Source organism: Mobula birostris, chromosome 13 (assembly GCF_030028105.1).
Source record: "Mobula birostris isolate sMobBir1 chromosome 13, sMobBir1.hap1, whole genome shotgun sequence".
NCBI lineage: Eukaryota > Metazoa > Chordata > Chondrichthyes > Myliobatiformes > Myliobatidae > Mobula > Mobula birostris.
Window position 1 is genome coordinate 5,262,652 of NC_092382.1, and position 21,777 is coordinate 5,284,428.

General features: G+C 48.3%; 1 protein-coding gene across 1 annotated transcript in view; it reads right to left on the minus strand.

Annotated features, from left to right (window-relative positions):
- LOC140208253 (NACHT, LRR and PYD domains-containing protein 3-like) overlaps positions 1 to 16,327 on the minus strand; it is a 228,195-nt gene extending 211,868 nt beyond the window's left edge. The window contains 5 exon segments of the mRNA XM_072276800.1: positions 8,492 to 8,542; positions 8,643 to 8,814; positions 9,732 to 9,898; positions 10,754 to 10,846; positions 16,236 to 16,327. Coding sequence (XP_072132901.1) covers positions 8,492 to 8,542; positions 8,643 to 8,814; positions 9,732 to 9,898; positions 10,754 to 10,814 — 451 coding nt within the window. The 5' untranslated portion in view covers positions 10,815 to 10,846; positions 16,236 to 16,327.
- Between the last annotated feature and the right edge of the window lie 5,450 nt (positions 16,328 to 21,777).

Here is a 21,777-nt window from a genome sequence, read left to right on the forward strand (position 1 = left end):
TTGTCAGTACAACATCAGGGGTGTTTTTAGTCTCAAAGTGCGTTAGGAATCTGCCAGGTGTGTGTGGGGTCTCACAGTGTGTCAGGACCCTGTCAGGGGTTTGTGGGGATCTCACAGTGTGTCAGGATCCTTTCAGTGGTGTGTAGGGTCTCACAGTGTGTCGGGGTGTGTGGGAGCTCACAGTTTGTCAGTACAACATCAGGGGTGTTTTTAGTCCCAAAGTGCATCAGGAATCTGCCAGGTGTGTGTTGGGTCTCACAGTGTGTCAGGACCCTGTCAGGGGTTTGTGGGGTCTCACAGTGTTAGGACCCTGCCAGTGGTGTGTTTGGACTCACAGTGTGTAAGGAAACTGCCAGATAATGTTTGGGGTCTCACAGTATGTCAGGATCCTGTCAGGGGTTTTTTGAGTCTCACAGGGTGTCAGGACCCTGCCAGGGGTGTGTGGGGTCTCACAGTGTGTCAGGACCCTGTCAGGAGTGCGTGGGGTCTCACTGTGTGTCAGGACCCTGTAAGGGGTGTGTAGGGTCTCACAGTTTGTCAGGGCCCTGTTAGGTATGTGTGGGGTTGTACAGTGTGCAGGACTCTGTCAGGGGTGTGTGGGGTTTCACAGTGTGTCAGGAGCCTGTCAGGTGTGTGTGGGGTCTCACAGTGTGTCAGGACCCTGTCAGGGGTTTGTGGGGATCTCACAGTGTGTCAGGATCCTTTCAGTGGTGTGTAGGGTCTCACAGTGTGTCGGGGTGTGTGGGAGCTCACAGTTTGTCAGTACAACATCAGGGGTGTTTTTAGTCCCAAAGTGCATCAGGAATCTGCCAGGTGTGTGTTGGGTCTCACAGTGTGTCAGGACCCTGTCAGGGGTTTGTGGGGTCTCACAGTGTTAGGACCCTGCCAGTGGTGTGTTTGGACTCACAGTGTGTAAGGAAACTGCCAGATAATGTTTGGGGTCTCACAGTATGTCAGGATCCTGTCAGGGGTTTTTTGAGTCTCACAGGGTGTCAGGACCCTGCCAGGGGTGTGTGGGGTCTCACAGTGTGTCAGGACCCTGTCAGGAGTGCGTGGGGTCTCACTGTGTGTCAGGACCCTGTAAGGGGTGTGTAGGGTCTCACAGTTTGTCAGGGCCCTGTTAGGTATGTGTGGGGTTGTACAGTGTGCAGGACTCTGTCAGGGGTGTGTGGGGTTTCACAGTGTGTCAGGAGCCTGTCAGGTGTGTGTGGGGTCTCACAGTGTGTCAGGGCCCTGTCAGGGGTTTGTGGGGATCTCACAGTGTGTCAGGATCCTTTCAGTGGTGTGTAGGGTCTCACAGTGTGTCGGGGTGTGTGGGAGCTCACAGTTTGTCAGTACAACATCAGGGGTGTTTTTAGTCTCAAAGTGCGTTAGGAATCTGCCAGGTGTGTGTGGGGTCTCACAGTGTGTCAGGACCCTGCCAGGGGTGTGTGGGGTCTCACAGTGTGTCAGGACCCTGTCAGGAGTGCGTGGGGTCTCACTGTGTGTCAGGACCCTGTAAGGGGTGTGTAGGGTCTCACAGTTTGTCAGGGCCCTGTTAGGTATGTGTGGGGTTGTACAGTGTGCAGGACTCTGTCAGGGGTGTGTGGGGTTTCACAGTGTGTCAGGAGCCTGTCAGGTGTGTGTGGGGTCTCACAGTGTGTCAGGGCCCTGTCAGGGGTTTGTGGGGATCTCACAGTGTGTCAGGATCCTTTCAGTGGTGTGTAGGGTCTCACAGTGTGTCGGGGTGTGTGGGAGCTCACAGTTTGTCAGTACAACATCAGGGGTGTTTTTAGTCTCAAAGTGCGTTAGGAATCTGCCAGGTGTGTGTGGGGTCTCACAGTGTGTCAGGACCCTGTCAGGGGTTTGTGGGGATCTCACAGTGTGTCAGGATCCTTTCAGTGGTGTGTAGGGTCTCACAGTGTGTCGGGGTGTGTGGGAGCTCACAGTTTGTCAGTACAACATCAGGGGTGTTTTTAGTCTCAAAGTGCGTTCGGAATCTGCCAGGTGTGTGTGGGGTCTCACAGTGTGTCAGGACCCTGCCAGGGGTGTGTGGGGTCTCACAGTGTGTCAGGACCCTGTCAGGAGTGCGTGGGGTCTCACTGTGTGTCAGGACCCTGTAAGGGGTGTGTAGGGTCTCACAGTTTGTCAGGGCCCTGTTAGGTATGTGTGGGGTTGTACAGTGTGCAGGACTCTGTCAGGGGTGTGTGGGGTTTCACAGTGTGTCAGGAGCCTGTCAGGTGTGTGTGGGGTCTCACAGTGTGTCAGGGCCCTGTCAGGGGTTTGTGGGGATCTCACAGTGTGTCATGATCCTTTCAGTGGTGTGTAGGGTCTCACAGTGTGTCGGGGTGTGTGGGAGCTCACAGTTTGTCAGTGCAACATCAGGGGTGTTTTTAGTCTCAAAGTGCATTAGGAATCTGCCAGGTGTGTGTGGGGTCTCACAGTGTGTCAGGACCCTGTCAGGGGTTTGTGGGGATCTCACAGTGTGTCAGGATCCTTTCAGTGGTGTGTAGGGTCTCACAGTGTGTCGGGGTGTGTGGGAGCTCACAGTTTGTCAGTACAACATCAGGGGTGTTTTTAGTCTCAAAGTGCGTTAGGAATCTGCCAGGTGTGTGTGGGGTCTCACAGTGTGTCAGGACCCTGTCAGGGGTTTGTGGGGATCTCACAGTGTGTCAGGATCCTTTCAGTGGTGTGTAGGGTCTCACAGTGTGTCGGGGTGTGTGGGAGCTCACAGTTTGTCAGTACAACATCAGGGGTGTTTTTAGTCCCAAAGTGCATCAGGAATCTGCCAGGTGTGTGTTGGGTCTCACAGTGTGTCAGGACCCTGTCAGGGGTTTGTGGGGTCTCACAGTGTTAGGACCCTGCCAGTGGTGTGTTTGGACTCACAGTGTGTAAGGAAACTGCCAGATAATGTTTGGGGTCTCACAGTATGTCAGGATCCTGTCAGGGGTTTTTTGAGTCTCACAGGGTGTCAGGACCCTGCCAGGGGTGTGTGGGGTCTCACAGTGTGTCAGGACCCTGTCAGGAGTGCGTGGGGTCTCACTGTGTGTCAGGACCCTGTAAGGGGTGTGTAGGGTCTCACAGTTTGTCAGGGCCCTGTTAGGTATGTGTGGGGTTGTACAGTGTGCAGGACTCTGTCAGGGGTGTGTGGGGTTTCACAGTGTGTCAGGAGCCTGTCAGGTGTGTGTGGGGTCTCACAGTGTGTCAGGACCCTGTCAGGGGTTTGTGGGGATCTCACAGTGTGTCAGGATCCTTTCAGTGGTGTGTAGGGTCTCACAGTGTGTCGGGGTGTGTGGGAGCTCACAGTTTGTCAGTACAACATCAGGGGTGTTTTTAGTCCCAAAGTGCATCAGGAATCTGCCAGGTGTGTGTTGGGTCTCACAGTGTGTCAGGACCCTGTCAGGGGTTTGTGGGGTCTCACAGTGTTAGGACCCTGCCAGTGGTGTGTTTGGACTCACAGTGTGTAAGGAAACTGCCAGATAATGTTTGGGGTCTCACAGTATGTCAGGATCCTGTCAGGGGTTTTTTGAGTCTCACAGGGTGTCAGGACCCTGCCAGGGGTGTGTGGGGTCTCACAGTGTGTCAGGACCCTGTCAGGAGTGCGTGGGGTCTCACTGTGTGTCAGGACCCTGTAAGGGGTGTGTAGGGTCTCACAGTTTGTCAGGGCCCTGTTAGGTATGTGTGGGGTTGTACAGTGTGCAGGACTCTGTCAGGGGTGTGTGGGGTTTCACAGTGTGTCAGGAGCCTGTCAGGTGTGTGTGGGGTCTCACAGTGTGTCAGGGCCCTGTCAGGGGTTTGTGGGGATCTCACAGTGTGTCAGGATCCTTTCAGTGGTGTGTAGGGTCTCACAGTGTGTCGGGGTGTGTGGGAGCTCACAGTTTGTCAGTACAACATCAGGGGTGTTTTTAGTCTCAAAGTGCGTTAGGAATCTGCCAGGTGTGTGTGGGGTCTCACAGTGTGTCAGGACCCTGCCAGGGGTGTGTGGGGTCTCACAGTGTGTCAGGACCCTGTCAGGAGTGCGTGGGGTCTCACTGTGTGTCAGGACCCTGTAAGGGGTGTGTAGGGTCTCACAGTTTGTCAGGGCCCTGTTAGGTATGTGTGGGGTTGTACAGTGTGCAGGACTCTGTCAGGGGTGTGTGGGGTTTCACAGTGTGTCAGGAGCCTGTCAGGTGTGTGTGGGGTCTCACAGTGTGTCAGGGCCCTGTCAGGGGTTTGTGGGGATCTCACAGTGTGTCAGGATCCTTTCAGTGGTGTGTAGGGTCTCACAGTGTGTCGGGGTGTGTGGGAGCTCACAGTTTGTCAGTACAACATCAGGGGTGTTTTTAGTCTCAAAGTGCGTTAGGAATCTGCCAGGTGTGTGTGGGGTCTCACAGTGTGTCAGGACCCTGTCAGGGGTTTGTGGGGATCTCACAGTGTGTCAGGATCCTTTCAGTGGTGTGTAGGGTCTCACAGTGTGTCGGGGTGTGTGGGAGCTCACAGTTTGTCAGTACAACATCAGGGGTGTTTTTAGTCCCAAAGTGCATCAGGAATCTGCCAGGTGTGTGTTGGGTCTCACAGTGTGTCAGGACCCTGTCAGGGGTTTGTGGGGTCTCACAGTGTTAGGACCCTGCCAGTGGTGTGTTTGGACTCACAGTGTGTAAGGAAACTGCCAGATAATGTTTGGGGTCTCACAGTATGTCAGGATCCTGTCAGGGGTTTTTTGAGTCTCACAGGGTGTCAGGACCCTGCCAGGGGTGTGTGGGGTCTCACAGTGTGTCAGGACCCTGTCAGGAGTGCGTGGGGTCTCACTGTGTGTCAGGACCCTGTAAGGGGTGTGTAGGGTCTCACAGTTTGTCAGGGCCCTGTTAGGTATGTGTGGGGTTGTACAGTGTGCAGGACTCTGTCAGGGGTGTGTGGGGTTTCACAGTGTGTCAGGAGCCTGTCAGGTGTGTGTGGGGTCTCACAGTGTGTCAGGGCCCTGTCAGGGGTTTGTGGGGATCTCACAGTGTGTCAGGATCCTTTCAGTGGTGTGTAGGGTCTCACAGTGTGTCGGGGTGTGTGGGAGCTCACAGTTTGTCAGTACAACATCAGGGGTGTTTTTAGTCTCAAAGTGCGTTAGGAATCTGCCAGGTGTGTGTGGGGTCTCACAGTGTGTCAGGACCCTGCCAGGGGTGTGTGGGGTCTCACAGTGTGTCAGGACCCTGTCAGGAGTGCGTGGGGTCTCACTGTGTGTCAGGACCCTGTAAGGGGTGTGTAGGGTCTCACAGTTTGTCAGGGCCCTGTTAGGTATGTGTGGGGTTGTACAGTGTGCAGGACTCTGTCAGGGGTGTGTGGGGTTTCACAGTGTGTCAGGAGCCTGTCAGGTGTGTGTGGGGTCTCACAGTGTGTCAGGGCCCTGTCAGGGGTTTGTGGGGATCTCACAGTGTGTCAGGATCCTTTCAGTGGTGTGTAGGGTCTCACAGTGTGTCGGGGTGTGTGGGAGCTCACAGTTTGTCAGTACAACATCAGGGGTGTTTTTAGTCTCAAAGTGCGTTAGGAATCTGCCAGGTGTGTGTGGGGTCTCACAGTGTGTCAGGACCCTGTCAGGGGTTTGTGGGGATCTCACAGTGTGTCAGGATCCTTTCAGTGGTGTGTAGGGTCTCACAGTGTGTCGGGGTGTGTGGGAGCTCACAGTTTGTCAGTACAACATCAGGGGTGTTTTTAGTCCCAAAGTGCATCAGGAATCTGCCAGGTGTGTGTTGGGTCTCACAGTGTGTCAGGACCCTGTCAGGGGTTTGTGGGGTCTCACAGTGTTAGGACCCTGCCAGTGGTGTGTTTGGACTCACAGTGTGTAAGGAAACTGCCAGATAATGTTTGGGGTCTCACAGTATGTCAGGATCCTGTCAGGGGTTTTTTGAGTCTCACAGGGTGTCAGGACCCTGCCAGGGGTGTGTGGGGTCTCACAGTGTGTCAGGACCCTGTCAGGAGTGCGTGGGGTCTCACTGTGTGTCAGGACCCTGTAAGGGGTGTGTAGGGTCTCACAGTTTGTCAGGGCCCTGTTAGGTATGTGTGGGGTTGTACAGTGTGCAGGACTCTGTCAGGGGTGTGTGGGGTTTCACAGTGTGTCAGGAGCCTGTCAGGTGTGTGTGGGGTCTCACAGTGTGTCAGGGCCCTGTCAGGGGTTTGTGGGGATCTCACAGTGTGTCAGGATCCTTTCAGTGGTGTGTAGGGTCTCACAGTGTGTCGGGGTGTGTGGGAGCTCACAGTTTGTCAGTACAACATCAGGGGTGTTTTTAGTCTCAAAGTGCGTTAGGAATCTGCCAGGTGTGTGTGGGGTCTCACAGTGTGTCAGGACCCTGTCAGGGGTTTGTGGGGATCTCACAGTGTGTCAGGATCCTTTCAGTGGTGTGTAGGGTCTCACAGTGTGTCGGGGTGTGTGGGAGCTCACAGTTTGTCAGTACAACATCAGGGGTGTTTTTAGTCTCAAAGTGCGTTAGGAATCTGCCAGGTGTGTGTGGGGTCTCACAGTGTGTCAGGACCCTGTCAGGGGTTTGTGGGGATCTCACAGTGTGTCAGGATCCTTTCAGTGGTGTGTAGGGTCTCACAGTGTGTCGGGGTGTGTGGGAGCTCACAGTTTGTCAGTACAACATCAGGGGTGTTTTTAGTCTCAAAGTGCGTTAGGAATCTGCCAGGTGTGTGTGGGGTCTCACAGTGTGTCAGGACCCTGTCAGGGGTTTGTGGGGATCTCACAGTGTGTCAGGATCCTTTCAGTGGTGTGTAGGGTCTCACAGTGTGTCGGGGTGTGTGGGAGCTCACAGTTTGTCAGTACAACATCAGGGGTGTTTTTAGTCCCAAAGTGCATCAGGAATCTGCCAGGTGTGTGTTGGGTCTCACAGTGTGTCAGGACCCTGTCAGGGGTTTGTGGGGTCTCACAGTGTTAGGACCCTGCCAGTGGTGTGTTTGGGCTCACAGTGTGCAAGGAAACTGCCAGGATTGTTTGGGGTCTCACAGTGTGTCAGGATCCTGTCAGGTGTGTGTGGGGTCTTGCAGTGTGTCAGGACCCTGTCTGGGGTGTGTGGTCTCTCCATTCAACGTATTCAGTGAAAGTAGGAAGAGTAGGAAAACATTGATTGTTGAAAAATATACTTTAGATAATGTTGCAGTGGTAGAAATAATGTTCTTCAATAATCAGGGAGAAAATCTGTTTCATGTTCGGAAATAGATGTGGGAATTTCATTGCCGTGGACTGTTCCCTCTGCAAACAGTGTGAAGAACAGTGCAGAACAAGTTTGCAGCGGAATTGTAGAGAGTTACTGAAGCCTTCGTGCAGGGAAAGGTGGGGTTTTGATTGTCTGAATGTGGACTGGAAAAGCATTAACACAGGTGACAGCAACGTGATTAGTTTGAAACCTTTCTCTGGTACCATTTAAAGATTAACATCTTTGGAACTTGTTCTTGGAAATGAGACAGGCTGCATGAGGGTTGTGGCCGAGATTCTTTATGTTTCTGTTCAAGGGCTTTGAGTAATCAGTTAAAACATGGGCTACTGTAAGATTAATAATTTTCACGATATCTGTCTTTCCTTCGCTCTCTCCGCTGTTAAATGTGGCATTGTGTGATCCAACTCAGTCTGTGATGATGAAGCCTGACAATCTCTTGAGCCCATGCACTGCCCCGGGCTCCATATTTACAGACACGATGTGATTATGGATGAAGTGAGTTTCTTATCCAGACGGTCACAATTTAATTAATTGCAATATTATTTATAGATATTTTCAGTCTTTCCCACCTTTCTTGCCGCGATCGCACAACCCTCAGTTTCTCTGTCCTAATTCCCATCTCTCACCCTTCCACAGTGTCCATCACACAACACAGACACACATGAATTTCAGCTTCTGTGGACTGAGCTGAGGATTTTGTCCCGAATCTCAGCCTCACTGACACTGTCTCCTGATGGAATTCCCAGGATTATTGAGTGGGAAATTAAACTGGATGACTGTAGCAGTGTTTGCACTAAGGGAGTGCAGATGTAACAGAGTGGGGTTCATTTGCTGCTTTGGGGTTGAACAGGGCAGTTTGGGTGTTACCTGATTTTCTCATTAAATTGTCATTGTAATTCTGTGTCGAGATTTCAATGGACTCCCGGTTCTGAAAATGATGACCTGTAGGATCTGAGGGAGTTTAGCAAAGTAATTTAGGATGAGGGCTGTACCGGGGGTTGGGTGGTTGTAGGGAAGTAATTTCACCTTTCGGAGTCAGAAATTTCCCATGGTTTTGCTCCTCAGATTGTCCTCTTCTCCATTCTGACCCCAGTGGAGGGATCTGTAGTTGCAGGACCCAGAAAGGTGTGATCCCTTTCAGCAAACTCACCAACTCTCTAGTTGTTCCTCATGCTGTCCTGTGAAAACTCTCCCTCCAGAAAACATTTTTCCATGTGTCTCTCTGTGCGCTGTGTCACGGTGGAACATTTACCTGATCAAATGCCCATGGCTCAACAACGACATGACCCCACACTACATCAGCCAGTGATGGTAACAGCGGTTTCTTCACTTACCTTTCAGCTCTCTGGGAATCTCCGGGACGGGTCGCTGGACCGGAACACAACCTGTCCGGATTTAAAAATAATTTGACACATTTCAGTTCCTCAAATTATAAATATGTAATGCTTGAATCCAAAATTAAATTTATCTCTGATATTATCTCACCATGTGCCTGTATTTCTTTCAGTATTTTGTCCAACTTTGGAACACCAATTCGCATTTTGACAAAGGTTTCCCACATCACCCTCCGGGCGCGGGAGCCTTTCTCCATCACCAGGCTCAGGAGGAGTTTAGAACTGTCCGCCCGCTCTCCCTTATCAGCGAGATCAGAGATTTTCTGTGAAGAGTAACAGTGAACATATTGGGGACTGACAGATTCACACAGAGAATGAGAAGTAAATGATGCGTTCTGTAACGGGATCACACTGAGCAGTCACCCGGACGGGTGCTGATCCTGTCTGGACATGGACTGTACATTCTGAGTGCAGAGCACACGGAGGAACATTCACCGTGAACCTGGTCCACCAGTCAATGAGATCCTGGCTGGTCTGTGACCGCTTAATTGACGTGGCTCCAAATCCGTAAATAATTCCTCACCAGATTTGACGATGGAAACAGAAATCAGAAAATAAGTATTGCAGATGAAAAAAGAAAAGAGGAGAGTTTTTATAACAGTGAGCAGTTGCAGAGAAGTTGCAGAAAAGGTGATCTAATTCATCTCCTCAGTCCGCCAGTGTCCAACATGACAGAGGATTTCTGGCTGACACCTGACGCCTTTCCTTTGCCTTTTCCAGTGGAGGTTTATTCAGTGATTACACATTAAAACATGACAGTATTCCCCGATCCACACTGTTTGCAGTTACAGATTGTAGCACAATCATCTCCACCCAGAACAGAACACAGTCCAGCTCCTGCGGCAAGCACTGAGGCTGTCCCGGTTCTCACTGACATCCTGTCGTCACGCTGCACGGTCTTCCCAAACCGAAACCTCCCATCATATTTCCATTTAATACTGGAAGCCCACACAACTGTTACCTGCTCAACTCGCTCTGAACATTGAGCATCTACCCACCAGTCTGCGGAGTACTTTCATCCCTTTCTATCACTGGTTCAGATTCACATCTTTGAGATTGTATGTACAGTATTTATATCCCAGTTTTAATGTTATCTATTTAATATCCGATGAGTCAGAGTTCAGACACCCATCAGTCCTGTGATGTGTGAAAATTCAAACACATTCTCCCTCCCACTCACCCGATGTTCCTCTCCACTGAACTGATTCTCGGCCGTTAACGCCAGGCTCACTCCGTGCACCCCTCCTTCCATCGCCTGCTCCAGCCTATCCCGGTAGAAATCCGTCAACTGCAGCAGCTGGAAATCGTTCCAGCCTGCCAGGAGCTCGGTGATCACTGAGCTCGGCCCTATGAATGAAAATGGGGAAAATTAAAAAATTACTGACCCCATATTGAGCAGCAACTTTCTCTCTGGAACCTAAAGGTCACCAAATACAGTCCGAAATATATATATCGGGGGGTGGGGAGAGGAATGGGCACAGGCCGGGGGTGGGAGGGGGGTATAGGAGGGGTTATAGTTCTATCTGTTGAAGGCTGCTCTTTCGTCTCCCCAGGAATATACCTCTCTGTTTGGAAAGGACTCTGCTTATTCCTGAGAGTATCATAACCCATCACCATCATTCTCCTGGTACTGCCCATCACCACCGCTTTGCTCTGGCTTACTGTCTGCCTGCCTGGTCAACCTCTTCCTCGGCAAGTCTCTGGGATATCTCACAAAATGCTGGAGGTACTCAAAAGGTCAAGCAGCCTCTATGGAGGAGAATGAACAATCAACGTTTCGGGCAAGGCCCTTCATCGGACTGGAAATGAGGGGACAGAAATTCTAGATATTGCCACATTACTTTCTATTCTTTGTGGTCCTGATCCAAAACATCAAATGCTTATCCCCCTCCATGGATGCTGCCTGACCTGCTGAGTTCTGCCAATATTTTGTGTTTCTTTGTGTTGCCCAAAACTTTCAGCATCTGCAGAATGTCTTCTGGAGTAACTCGCTACTTTAATCACAATCTGCGAGAGGAGCAGGAACAGACAGTAAACGTACCCCTTGCACGTGTGACTGTGCTTACCCCTGAGATGTTAATTCTCTCTCTGTCATCCCTCCGCTCAGTCCTTTCACAAATATTTGTGAATTGCTGATATTGAATTAAACACAGACACAAAGTCTAAGCAATATTTATAAATTAAAATACTTCACCAACGTACCTGTGTTCTTTCTCGATGTTGACGTCACTGGAACTCCTCCCCTGCTCGCACCTTGAGCCATTTTGAGGACAGATGTGATCAGTTTTTGCTGCTCTATAACAAAACAAAATTAACAGGAGGGTCAAACATTAATTCAAGTGTAAAGGGGAACACTGTTTTGATTTTAAACTGAGGCAAACACTGCCAAACATCTTGGGCCTGTCCACTGAAGCCTTGACACAGCCTGATCCACCTGCTCCCATCTATTTCCATGGATTGTACACTGTGCCGGGACTTTCCGGTGTATCTACACGCTATATTGCAGACAATTCCCTTTTAGGAACCAGTCTTGTGCCCTGGACTGGGAGTGATGTGTCAATGGGAAGGCAAGGCAGGCTGAGCAGACAGCGCCCACTGCTTTGGTCCTCCTACCACTGGTGGCGCTGTGGTGAATAATGGACAGATATTACAGCAGTGTGGGTTGAAACCTTTCTGCTGACCAATGGGACATCTATTCCTCTCGTCACTGAATTATACAGATATCTCAATCACACCTGATTCTCACTGTCTCATTTCAGTTTAACATCACCTGGTAATGACACCAATGGCAATATATGGTCTGAGTCTACATAGAAAAACTCTGACATCCTGAACAATGCAATCTCACCCATAACATCGTGACATGCAAACACGGGGCAATGTGCAGATGCTGGAAATTCAAGCAACACACATCAAAGTTGCTGGTGAACGCAGCAGGCCAGGCAGCATCTCTAGGAAGAGGTACAATCGACGTTTCGGGCCGAGACCCTTCGTCAGGACTAACTGAAAGAAGAGTGAGTAAGAGATTTGAAAGTGGAGGGGGAGGGGGAGATCCGAAATGATAGGAGAGGACAGGAGGGGGAGGGATGGAGCGAATGGCTGGACAGTTGATTAGCAAAAGGGATATGAGGGGATCATGGGACAGGAGGCCTGGGGGAAAGAAAAGGTGGGGGGTGACCCGGAGGATAGGCAAGGTGTATAGTGAGAAGGGGTACCTCCCCGTTGTACCCCATCTGTTATTTACTTATATACACACGCATTCTTTTTCTCTCTCTCCTTTTTCTCCCTCTATCCCTCTCACTATACCCCTTGCCCATCCTCTGGTTCCCCCCTTCCCCCTTTTCTTTCTCCCTAGGCCTCCTGTCCCATGATCATCTCATGTCCCTTTTGCCAATCAACTGTCCAGCTCTTGGCTCCATCCCTCCCCCTCCTGTCTTCTCCTATCATTTACGATATCCCCCTCCCCCTCCCACTTTCAAATTTCTTACTAGCTCTTCTTTCAGTTAGTCCTGATGAAGGGCCTCGGCCCGAAACGTCGACTATACCTCTTCCTAGAGATGCTGTCTGGCCTGCTGCGTTAACATCGTGATATCTTGTTCAGAATCATGACATTTTCTCCAGCAGGATTTTAAGATCCATATTATCACCTAAACCCCGGTCAAGATTTCTTTGAGCATTTACCTTGCTATTACCAGACTGTTACATCGCACCTTGTTAAAGACAATGTAGACACGCTATACATACAAAACAGCAAGTTGCCAAAATATCTTTAACATAATTAAAACAAAACCGCTAGAATTGTTCGACAAGACAGAGAGTATGTTAATATTTCAGATGGAAGACCCTGTATCGGAGCTGAGCCTGTCTGTAGGAGCCATTGTATCTGTTCTCTATCTGCATTAGAGTCTGTGTTGCGTATTAATGATGTTTGTTTTCGTTTCTCAATCTGTTCCACAACACTCCATGCCCCTCCATTCACTATACCGGTCCCACCCTGGTCTGACTGTCCGAAAGCACCAACTCTCACTTGTTCAAGTTGAAAACCATTCGCCATTTCTCAGCCCGTCTTCTGAACTGACCAAGATGTCTTTGAAATTCATTGTAACCTGTTGCAATATCAACCAGACGCCCGAATTTAGTATCAAACTTGCAAACTGTGCCATGTACACTCATATACAAATCAATGGCATGAATAAAATTAACGAGGTCTCGACACTGACAGGCACATCCCACTCGTCACAGGCCTCCATTGGCTAAATCCATCTTCAATCATCACCCTCTGCTTCTTGTTCTCGATCCCGGTGTGAATCCATCTGCAAACTCCCCATGAATCCCATGTGACCTATCCTTCCATATCAGCTGCCATGCGGGACCTCCTTCCAGACTTTTCCAAAGTTCAGATGAACAATATCACTGCCCTATTTCATCAATCCTCATAGCTAGCTGTTCAAAAATCTCCAGAATACTTGTCAGATTTGATGTCCCACTGGGTGGTGCAGACGACAATTTCCCCATAACCAATGTCTAACCGCCCAAGACTTCACCTTCACTGCAGACTGAGGAAATTCCAACCTGTCGAATTACCAACCTGGACTGAAGCCCGTATACTGCCAGAGTCACCAGCCCAATATTATAACCAATACAAAGCCGCTTTGGTGCCAGCGATTTGCCGTGATGTTCCTCCCATTTCCGATTCAAAAACTGAGATGGAACTGGAACCTAATGACCCTCTGCCGGGGCCGGTGGTCAGGCTGGTTCACCGGTCTGTACATTGTCAGAGGATGCAGATACACTTCAGCTTGTTTCCAGCAACTAAACTGAGCACGTTGGTCACAATGTCATTGCTGTGTGGGATATTGCCATGTTTCCCCTCAGTGTAGCAGGAACAAAATGTAAAATTATAAAGTAGAAAATTATGGGAACTCAGTACATCAGGTTACATCTGTGAAAGGAGAAATGGTGGAAGACCCGATATCTAAACTGGGACTGTTCAAGAAGCTGTCGATCTGCTGGGCATTTCCAGTATTTTCGTCTTCTTACTTCAAATTTCATGCAACTCTAGTTTTATTCCACCTCCTCATTTTAATGCACAGATGGTAACTGATTGCAAAATATCAGCAATGCGCTAAAATGTAAATACCACCCAACTCCAATCAGTTCGTTATTTCAGAGTTCATTCTGACCCTGGTGTAATACATCCCATACAGTCAATGCTCACAGCATCCTTTCCTCCCACTGTCACTCTGTTACATTTGCTCCTGAGGCCACTGTCTCTACGCTGAGAGGCGGTGACCACAGAGTGATAAAAAGTACAACACTTGCTGCAGCTCTGACAGGCCGTTACCCTGGAAACGGAGGAAGTGGCTCACCGAAAATAACCGAAAAATGAAATAACAAACTCAACATCAGATGCTGTGAGCTCCATTATTACAAAGATTAACACTGCAGCCATTTTGTTACTGGGAAACTAAAATTGAAATGGCTGCTTTTACCCTGCCACATGCTGTGTTCAATTAAACCTCTGGTAGCTCCAGCTATCAAAAACCTAATCCTGGAAAAGATGTAAAACAAATCTTCACAATAAAGACAAAATTTAGAAGAGTGTTTGCTGAAATATATCATTGCAGCAATGGGACGCAGGCTGGACTGAGATTGAACAAGATGGTTGATATATATCATTGGGATACAGACTGGACAGAGGTTCAACCAGATGGGCAGGGAATGAGCAGATGGAACCAGGTGGGAGAAGGAATCAAGTGCACTCTCCGGTGGTCGTCCAGTAATACACAGATACTGAAATAATAGTACACACTACTAGATAACAGATTCCAATATAACAAAGCCAGAACAAACAATAGCCCTGGAGGAACGTTGTTTCGTTTTTACTGTGTACTGTCCCAGCAGCTTATGGTCGAAATGACAATAAACTTGACTTGACTAAGAAGTTCAGTATATGTATCAATGCTCCGCAGAAAGTATCCCATCCCCATACCTCACATCTTAATACGGCTACTATCTACTGCTATTTCTTTAACTGAATGAAATAGCAGAGAACTGTGGACACAGCTGAGCACATCATAGAAACCAACCTCCCCTCCATGGACTCAGTCTACACTTCCCGCTGCCTCAGTAAAACAGCCAACATAATGAAAGATCCCCACAACCCTGAACATTCTCACTTCTCACCCTCCCATCGGGTCGAAGATTAAATGGAACAGAAACATACGACCAGTTTCAAGGACAGTTTCCATTCTGCTGTTATAAGCGAACTGAATGTTCTCCAGCATATTGACCTGACCTCACAGTCTAAATCGATGTGACTTTGCACCACATATCTACCCACACTGCACTTTCTCTTTTAAAAAATCTGTTTATTACTATTAGCCAAAATTAATACGAGTACATCAAAGAACGCTTACAATGTCTCAAGAAAAAGAACATTAAAGATTGTAAAAATTTTGGTAATGAAAAAAACCTACTAAGCGAGAGAAGTGGGAAAGAAACCCCATTAGGTGTTCAATCCCGGCGCCATGCGTCACACAAAAAGCTTCTGAAGATGAACATCAAACCGCCAGCAAAAAAAAGTACCAAAATTTACAATTAGATCGTGGAGGAAATCTATCAATTAACTCAAATGATAATAACGAGCAAATGAACCCCATCTTTTCTCAAAAACATTGATAGCTAGAAGGGCCATTTTGTTGAAGTGGAAGGAAACATCAGCTCCCACTTTGTCACAATGGTTCTCTCAAGTGACGCTGTGTCTTAGTTTGGAGACAATTAGAAGTGGAACCTTTGCACTGCAGTTTATCTGTAACCATCATGATTTGTTACACCCTGGTATCGTTTTAACTCAGTGTACTACTGTAACGTATTGATCGATGTGCATAATACCGAAGACACGATTTTCACTGTACCTCTGTACATGTAAAACAATATAAAGATTCCCTAACTTAATCGCGTGGAACTGTTAGTCAGCCTGAGTTGCTCCTTTGGAACTTCTGGAGGGAGTGTACACATTTCCGAGAAACCCAGATAAATGAAAAAAAGACTTAATTCTCGCATTAATAGGGCCAGATATCTGGAAACATTGTCAGCATCTCGGCAAGTCGTTGCAATGGAAAGAAGATGGAAATAAACTTCCCACATCCCCGAGAGGACGTGAGAGATCCGGATCTCACTGTCCTGTCTGAACGGGGAAAGATGAAACTACTCATACACGTGGATCAGTGTCCCGAGGGTGCGATTCCTCTGTTTAACCCTCGTGTCTGCAAGAACACAACAGGCCGAACGGCCCCTTCCAGTATAAAACAATTATCGACCCCTGGCATCGATTCAGGTGAAGTTGGGATCCGAATCCGAGCCTGGTGATGCAGATAAAGTTCCCCAAGTACAACTCACCGGATGGGTTTAATCCCGGCATCAGCACCTCATCCGCTCCTGGGACCAGAACCCCAGGGTCTGAGCGGCGGCTCATCTCAGGCTGTGCAGTGTGAACGTCCCACATCACGGACGAACCCAGGCAGGTTATGTCCAGGAAGCGGGACGAGGCCGACAGTTCGAGGAAGTTAACAGGACTCTGCCCAACATCAGATCACCCCTCCACCACCCGGAATCGGCTTCAGTACTCACCGATGGGAAATTGTCGGTCTCGTTCACCCTAGTGACCGGTCTCAATACTCACCGATGGGAACTTGCTCTATTTGCCCCGCAGACAGCGAACCGTCCCCCAGCTCCCAGCCGACGATCCGCTTCAACAGAGAACGGAAAGAAAACCAGTGCCCATCCGGGGACTGTGAGGGCGGGGGCGGGGCCTCGGAAACGGGGCGGGACTTCTGAAGCGAAAACCCCGCAGATGCCGCAGATCTGCGTTTGAAATAGGAGCAAGACACGGGATCACGTGACGGGTGGAGGGACTCTCGCCCATCACACGCTGCCCGACCTACCTGCCGCATTTTACACCAGCTACAGTTTTAATTTTTCCCTCAGAACCTTTGCTGTCCCCATCGCTCCACGCCCCCGGTTTTCAGAGTACGGGTTCGATTCCCATAGAAACATAGAAAACCTACAGAACAACACAGGCCCTTCGGCCCACAAAGCTGTGCCGAACATATCCCTACCTTAGAACTACCTAGGCTTACCTATAGCCCTCTATTTTTCTGAGCTCCATGTAGCCATCCAGGAGTCTCTTAAAAGTCCATATCGTTTCCGCCTCCACCACCGCCGCCGGCAGCCCATTCCACGCACTCACCACCTTCCGTGTAAAAAAAACTTACCCCTGACATCTCCTCTGAACCTGCTTCCAAGCACCTTAAAACTGTGCCCTCTCCTGCTAGCCATTTCAGCCCTGGGACAAAGCCTCTGTCTATCCAGACGATCAATGCCTCTCATCATCTTGTACACCTCTATCAAGTCACATCTCATCCTCTCACCCGGGTGCCAAGGTCAAGGATGTCTCTGATCGATTGCATGACTTTCTGAAATGGGAGGGTGATCAGCCAGATGTCGTGGTGTACATCGGTACCAATGACATAGCAACAATGAGTGAGGAGGTCCTGGAGAGTGAGTATAGAGAGCTTGGTAGGAAGTTGAAAAGCAGGACCTCGAGGGTGGTAATCTCAGGATTGTTACCTGTGCTAGGTGCCAGTGAGGGTAGGAATAGGATGATCTGGAGGATGAACAAGTGGCTGAGGAACTGGTGTAGGGGGCAGGGTTTCAGATTTTAGGATCATTAGGACCTCTTCTGAGGACCTGTACAAGAGAGACGGGTTACACTTGAACTACAGGGGAACCAATATCCTTTCAGGGAGTAGTGCTATTGGGGAGGCTTTAAACTAGATTTGCAGGGGGATGGGAACCAGAGTGTCAGAGCTGACAGTGAGGCTGGGGTAAAAATAAATGATGTTAAAGGTTTAAGCAAATCCGCTAATAGAAAAGTTGTGAGTGGTGGTAAAAATCTTCTGAGGTGTATATATTTCAATGCTAGGAGTATTGCGGGGAAGGCAGACGAGTTGCGGGCGTGGATTGACACGTGGAATTATGACATTATAGCAATTAGTGAAACTTGGCTACAGGAGGGGCAGGACTGGCAGCTTAATATTCCAGGGTTCCGATATTTCAAATCTGATCGAGGCAGAGGAATGAAAGGTGGGGGAGTAGCATTGCTTGTTAGGGAAAATATTACAGCAGTGCTCAGGCAGGACAGATTAGAGGGCTTGTCTACTGAGTCCTTATGGGTGGAGCTGAGAAACAGGAAAGGTATGGCCACATTAGTGGGCTTGTATTATAGACCACCCAATAGTCAGCGAGAATTGGATGAACAAATCTGCAGAGAGATAGCAGGCAACTGCAGGAAACATAAAGTTGTGGTGGTAGGGGATTTTAATTTTCCATATATTGATTGGGACTCCCATACTGTTAGGGGTTTAGATGGTTTAGCGTTTGTAAAATGCGTTCAGGAAAGTTTTCGAAACCAATATATAGAGGGACCAACTAGAGGGGTTGCAATATTGGATCTCCTGTTAGGAAACGAGTTGGGACAAGTGATGGAAGTCTGTGTAGGGTAGCATTTTGGTACCAGTCATCACAACACCATTAGTTTCAACTTGATCATGGACAAGGATAGATCTGGTCCTAGGGTTGAGGTTCTAAACTGGAAGAAGGCCAAATTTGAAGAAATGAGAAAGATCGTAAAACGTGGATTGGGACAGGTTGTTCTCTGGCAAGATTGTGATCGATAAGTGGGAAGCATTCAAAGGAGAAATTTTGAGAGTGCAGAGCTTGTATGTTCCTGTCAGGATTAAAGGCAAAGTGAATAGGAATAAGGACCCTTCGTTCTCAAGGGATATTTCAACTCTGATAAAGAAGAAGAAAGAGTTGTATGACATGTATAGGAAACTGGGAGTAAATAAGGTGCTTGAGGAGTATAGAAAGTGCAAGAAAATACGTAAGAGGGAAATCAGGAGGGCTTAAAGAAGACATGAGGTTGCCTTGGCAGTCAAAGTGAAGGATAATTCAAAGAACTTTTACAGGTATGTTAAGAGTAAAACGATTGTAAGGGATAAAATTGGTCCTCTTGAAGATCAGAGTGGTTGGCTATGTGCGGAACCAAAAGAAATGGGGGAGATCTTAAACGTTTTTTTTGCGTCTGTATTTACTAAGGGAACTGGCATGAAGTCTGTGGAATTAAGGGAAACAAGTAGTGAGATCATGGAAACTGTACAGATCGAAAAGGAGGAGGTGCTTGCTGTCTTGAGGGAAATTAAAGTGGATAAATCCCCAGGACCTGACAGGGTATTCCCTCGGACCTTGAAGGAGACTAGTGTTGAAATTGCAGGGACCCTGGCAGATATATTTAAAATGTCAGTGTCTACGGGTGAGGTACCGGAGGATTGGAGAGTGGCTCATGTTGTTCCGTTGTTTTAAAAAGGATCGAAAATTAATCCTGGAAATTATAGGCCGGTATGTTTGACGTCGGTAGTGGGTAAGTTATTGGAGGGAGTACTAAGAGACAGAATCTACAAGCATTTGGATAGACAGGGGCTTATTAGGGAGAGTCAACACGGCTTTGTGCGTGGTAGGTCATGTTTGACCAATCTGTTGGAGTTTTTCGAGGAGGTTACCAGGAAAGTTGATGAAGGGAAGGCAGTGGATATTGTCTACATGGACGTCAGTAAGGCCTTTGACAAGGTCCCACATGGGAGGTTAGTTGGGATAATTCAGTTGCTAGGTATACATGGAGAGGTGGTAAATTTGGATTAGACATTGGCTCAATGGAAAAAGCCAAAGAGTGGTGGTAGAGAATTGCTTCTCTGAGTGGAGGCCTTCGACCAGTTGTGTGCCACAGGGATCAGTGCTGGGTCCATTGTTATTTGTCATCTATATCAATGATCTGGATGATAAGGTGATAAATTGGATCAGCAAATTTGCTGATGATACAAAGATTGGAGGTGTAGTAGACAGTGAGGAAGGTTTTCAGAGCCTGCAGAGGGACTTGGACCAGCTGGAAAAATGGGCTGAAAAATGGCAGATGGAAATTAATACAGACAAGTGTGAGGTATTGCACTTTGAAAGGACAAACAAAGGTAGAATATACAGGGTAAATGGTAAGGCACTGAGGAGTGCAGAGGGATATGGGAATACAGATACAAATTTCCCTAAAAGTGGTGTCACAGGTCATAGAGTTGTAAAGAGAGCTTTTGGTACATTGGCCTTTATTAATCAAAGTATTGAGTATAAGAGCTTGAATGTTATGATGAGGTTGTATAAGGCATTGGTGATGCCGAATCTGGAGTATTGTGTTCAGTTTTGGTTACCAAATTAAAGGAATAATATTAATACGTTTGAAAGAGTACAGAAAAGGTTTACAAGGATGTTGCCGGGACTTGAGAAACTCAGTTACAAAGTAAGGTGAATAGGTTAGGACTTTATTCCCTGGAGAGTAGAAGAATGAGGGGAGATTTGATAGAGGTATATAAAATTATGATGGGTATAGACAGAGTGAATGCAAGCAGGCTTTTTCCACTGAGGCAAGGGGGAGAAAAAAAACAGAGGACATAGGTTAAGGGTGAGGGGGGAAAAGTTTAAAGGGAATATTGGGGGGGGGGCTTCTTCACACTGAGAGTGGTGGGAGTATGGAATGAGCTGCCAGACAAAGTGGTAAATGTGGGTTCTTTTTTAACATTTAAGAATAAATTGGACAGATACATGGATGGGAGGTGTATGGAGGGATATGGTCCGTGTGCAGGTCAGTGGGACTAGGCAGAAAATGGTTTGGCACAGCCAAGAGGGGCCAAAGGGCCTGTTTCTGTGCTGTAGTTTTTCTATGGTTTCTATAGTTTCTCTGTCGCTGCAAGGAGAAAAGGTCGAGTTCACTCAGCCTATTTTGATAAGGCATGCTCCCCAATCCAGGCAACATACTTGTAGATCTTCTCTGCACCCTTTCTATGGCTTCCACATCCGTCCTGTAGTGAGGCGACCAGAACCCCTAAGTGGGGTTTGACCAGGGTTCTATATAACCGCAACATTACCTCTCGGGTTCTAAGTTCAATTCCACAATTGATGAAGACCAACACACAGTATGCTTTCTTAACCAAAATGTCAACCTGAGCAACCTTTTTGAGTGTCCTGTGGACTCGACCCCAAGATCCCTCTGATCCTCCACACTGCCAAGAGTCTTACCATTAATGCTATACTCTGCTATCATATTTGACCTACCAAAATGAACCACCTCACACTTATCTGGGTTGAATTCCATTTGCCACTTCTCAGCCCAGTTTTGCATCCTATCAATGTCCCGCTGTAACTTCTGACAGCCCTCCACACTATCCACAACACCTCCAACCTTTGTGTCATCAGCAAACTTACTAACCCATCCCACCATTTCCTCATCCAGGTCATTTATAAAAATCACAAAGAGTAAGGGTCCCAGAACAGATCCCTGAGGCACACCACGGGCCACCGACCTCCATGCAGAATATGACCCATCTACAACCACTCTTTGCCTTCTGTGGGCAAGCCAGCTCTGGATCCACAAAGCAATGTCCCCTTGGATCCCATGCCTCCTTACTTTCTCAATAAGCCTTGCGTGAGGTATCTTATCCAGTATGACACACAATTCAGGCCCGAACATGAATTGTGCAGGTTTTATTCAAATCACTTCTATGTTTATAAACACTAATTTCTATCCACATTCCTCAGGCCTCACAGGACAGGAAAACTGAAACATCAAGTATGAAACAGCAGGAGGTGGCCATTCAGCCCCTCGAACCATCAAACAAGATGGCGACTGCCCTCCCATCTCAGCCACATTTTTCTGCTTGATCCTCATTTCCTCGATCCCTTCGGTCTCCACACATCGGCTGCCCTGTGTTTTATGTGAGGGCGGTCACTTATCCTTCATCGTCTTCCAAGAATCAGTCTGGTGAATCTCTAAAACAAACACCCTCTGACTGTGAAGAAAATGCTCCATGGAATTAAATTCCGTCTTCTGCAGCCCCGTGTTGCCCCAACCACTCACCTCCCACCCCCGTCACTATTTCCACCTTCCCACCTCCCCCTCACCTGGATCCACCTCTCACTCCCCAGCTCTTGCCCCATCCCCACCCCTCACCTCTTTTCTCGGACTATTTCCCGTCCACTCTCAGTCCAGAGGGAGGGTCTCGGCCCGAAATGTTGACGGTCCATTTCCCTCCACAGATGCTGCCCGACCCACTGAGTTCCTCCGG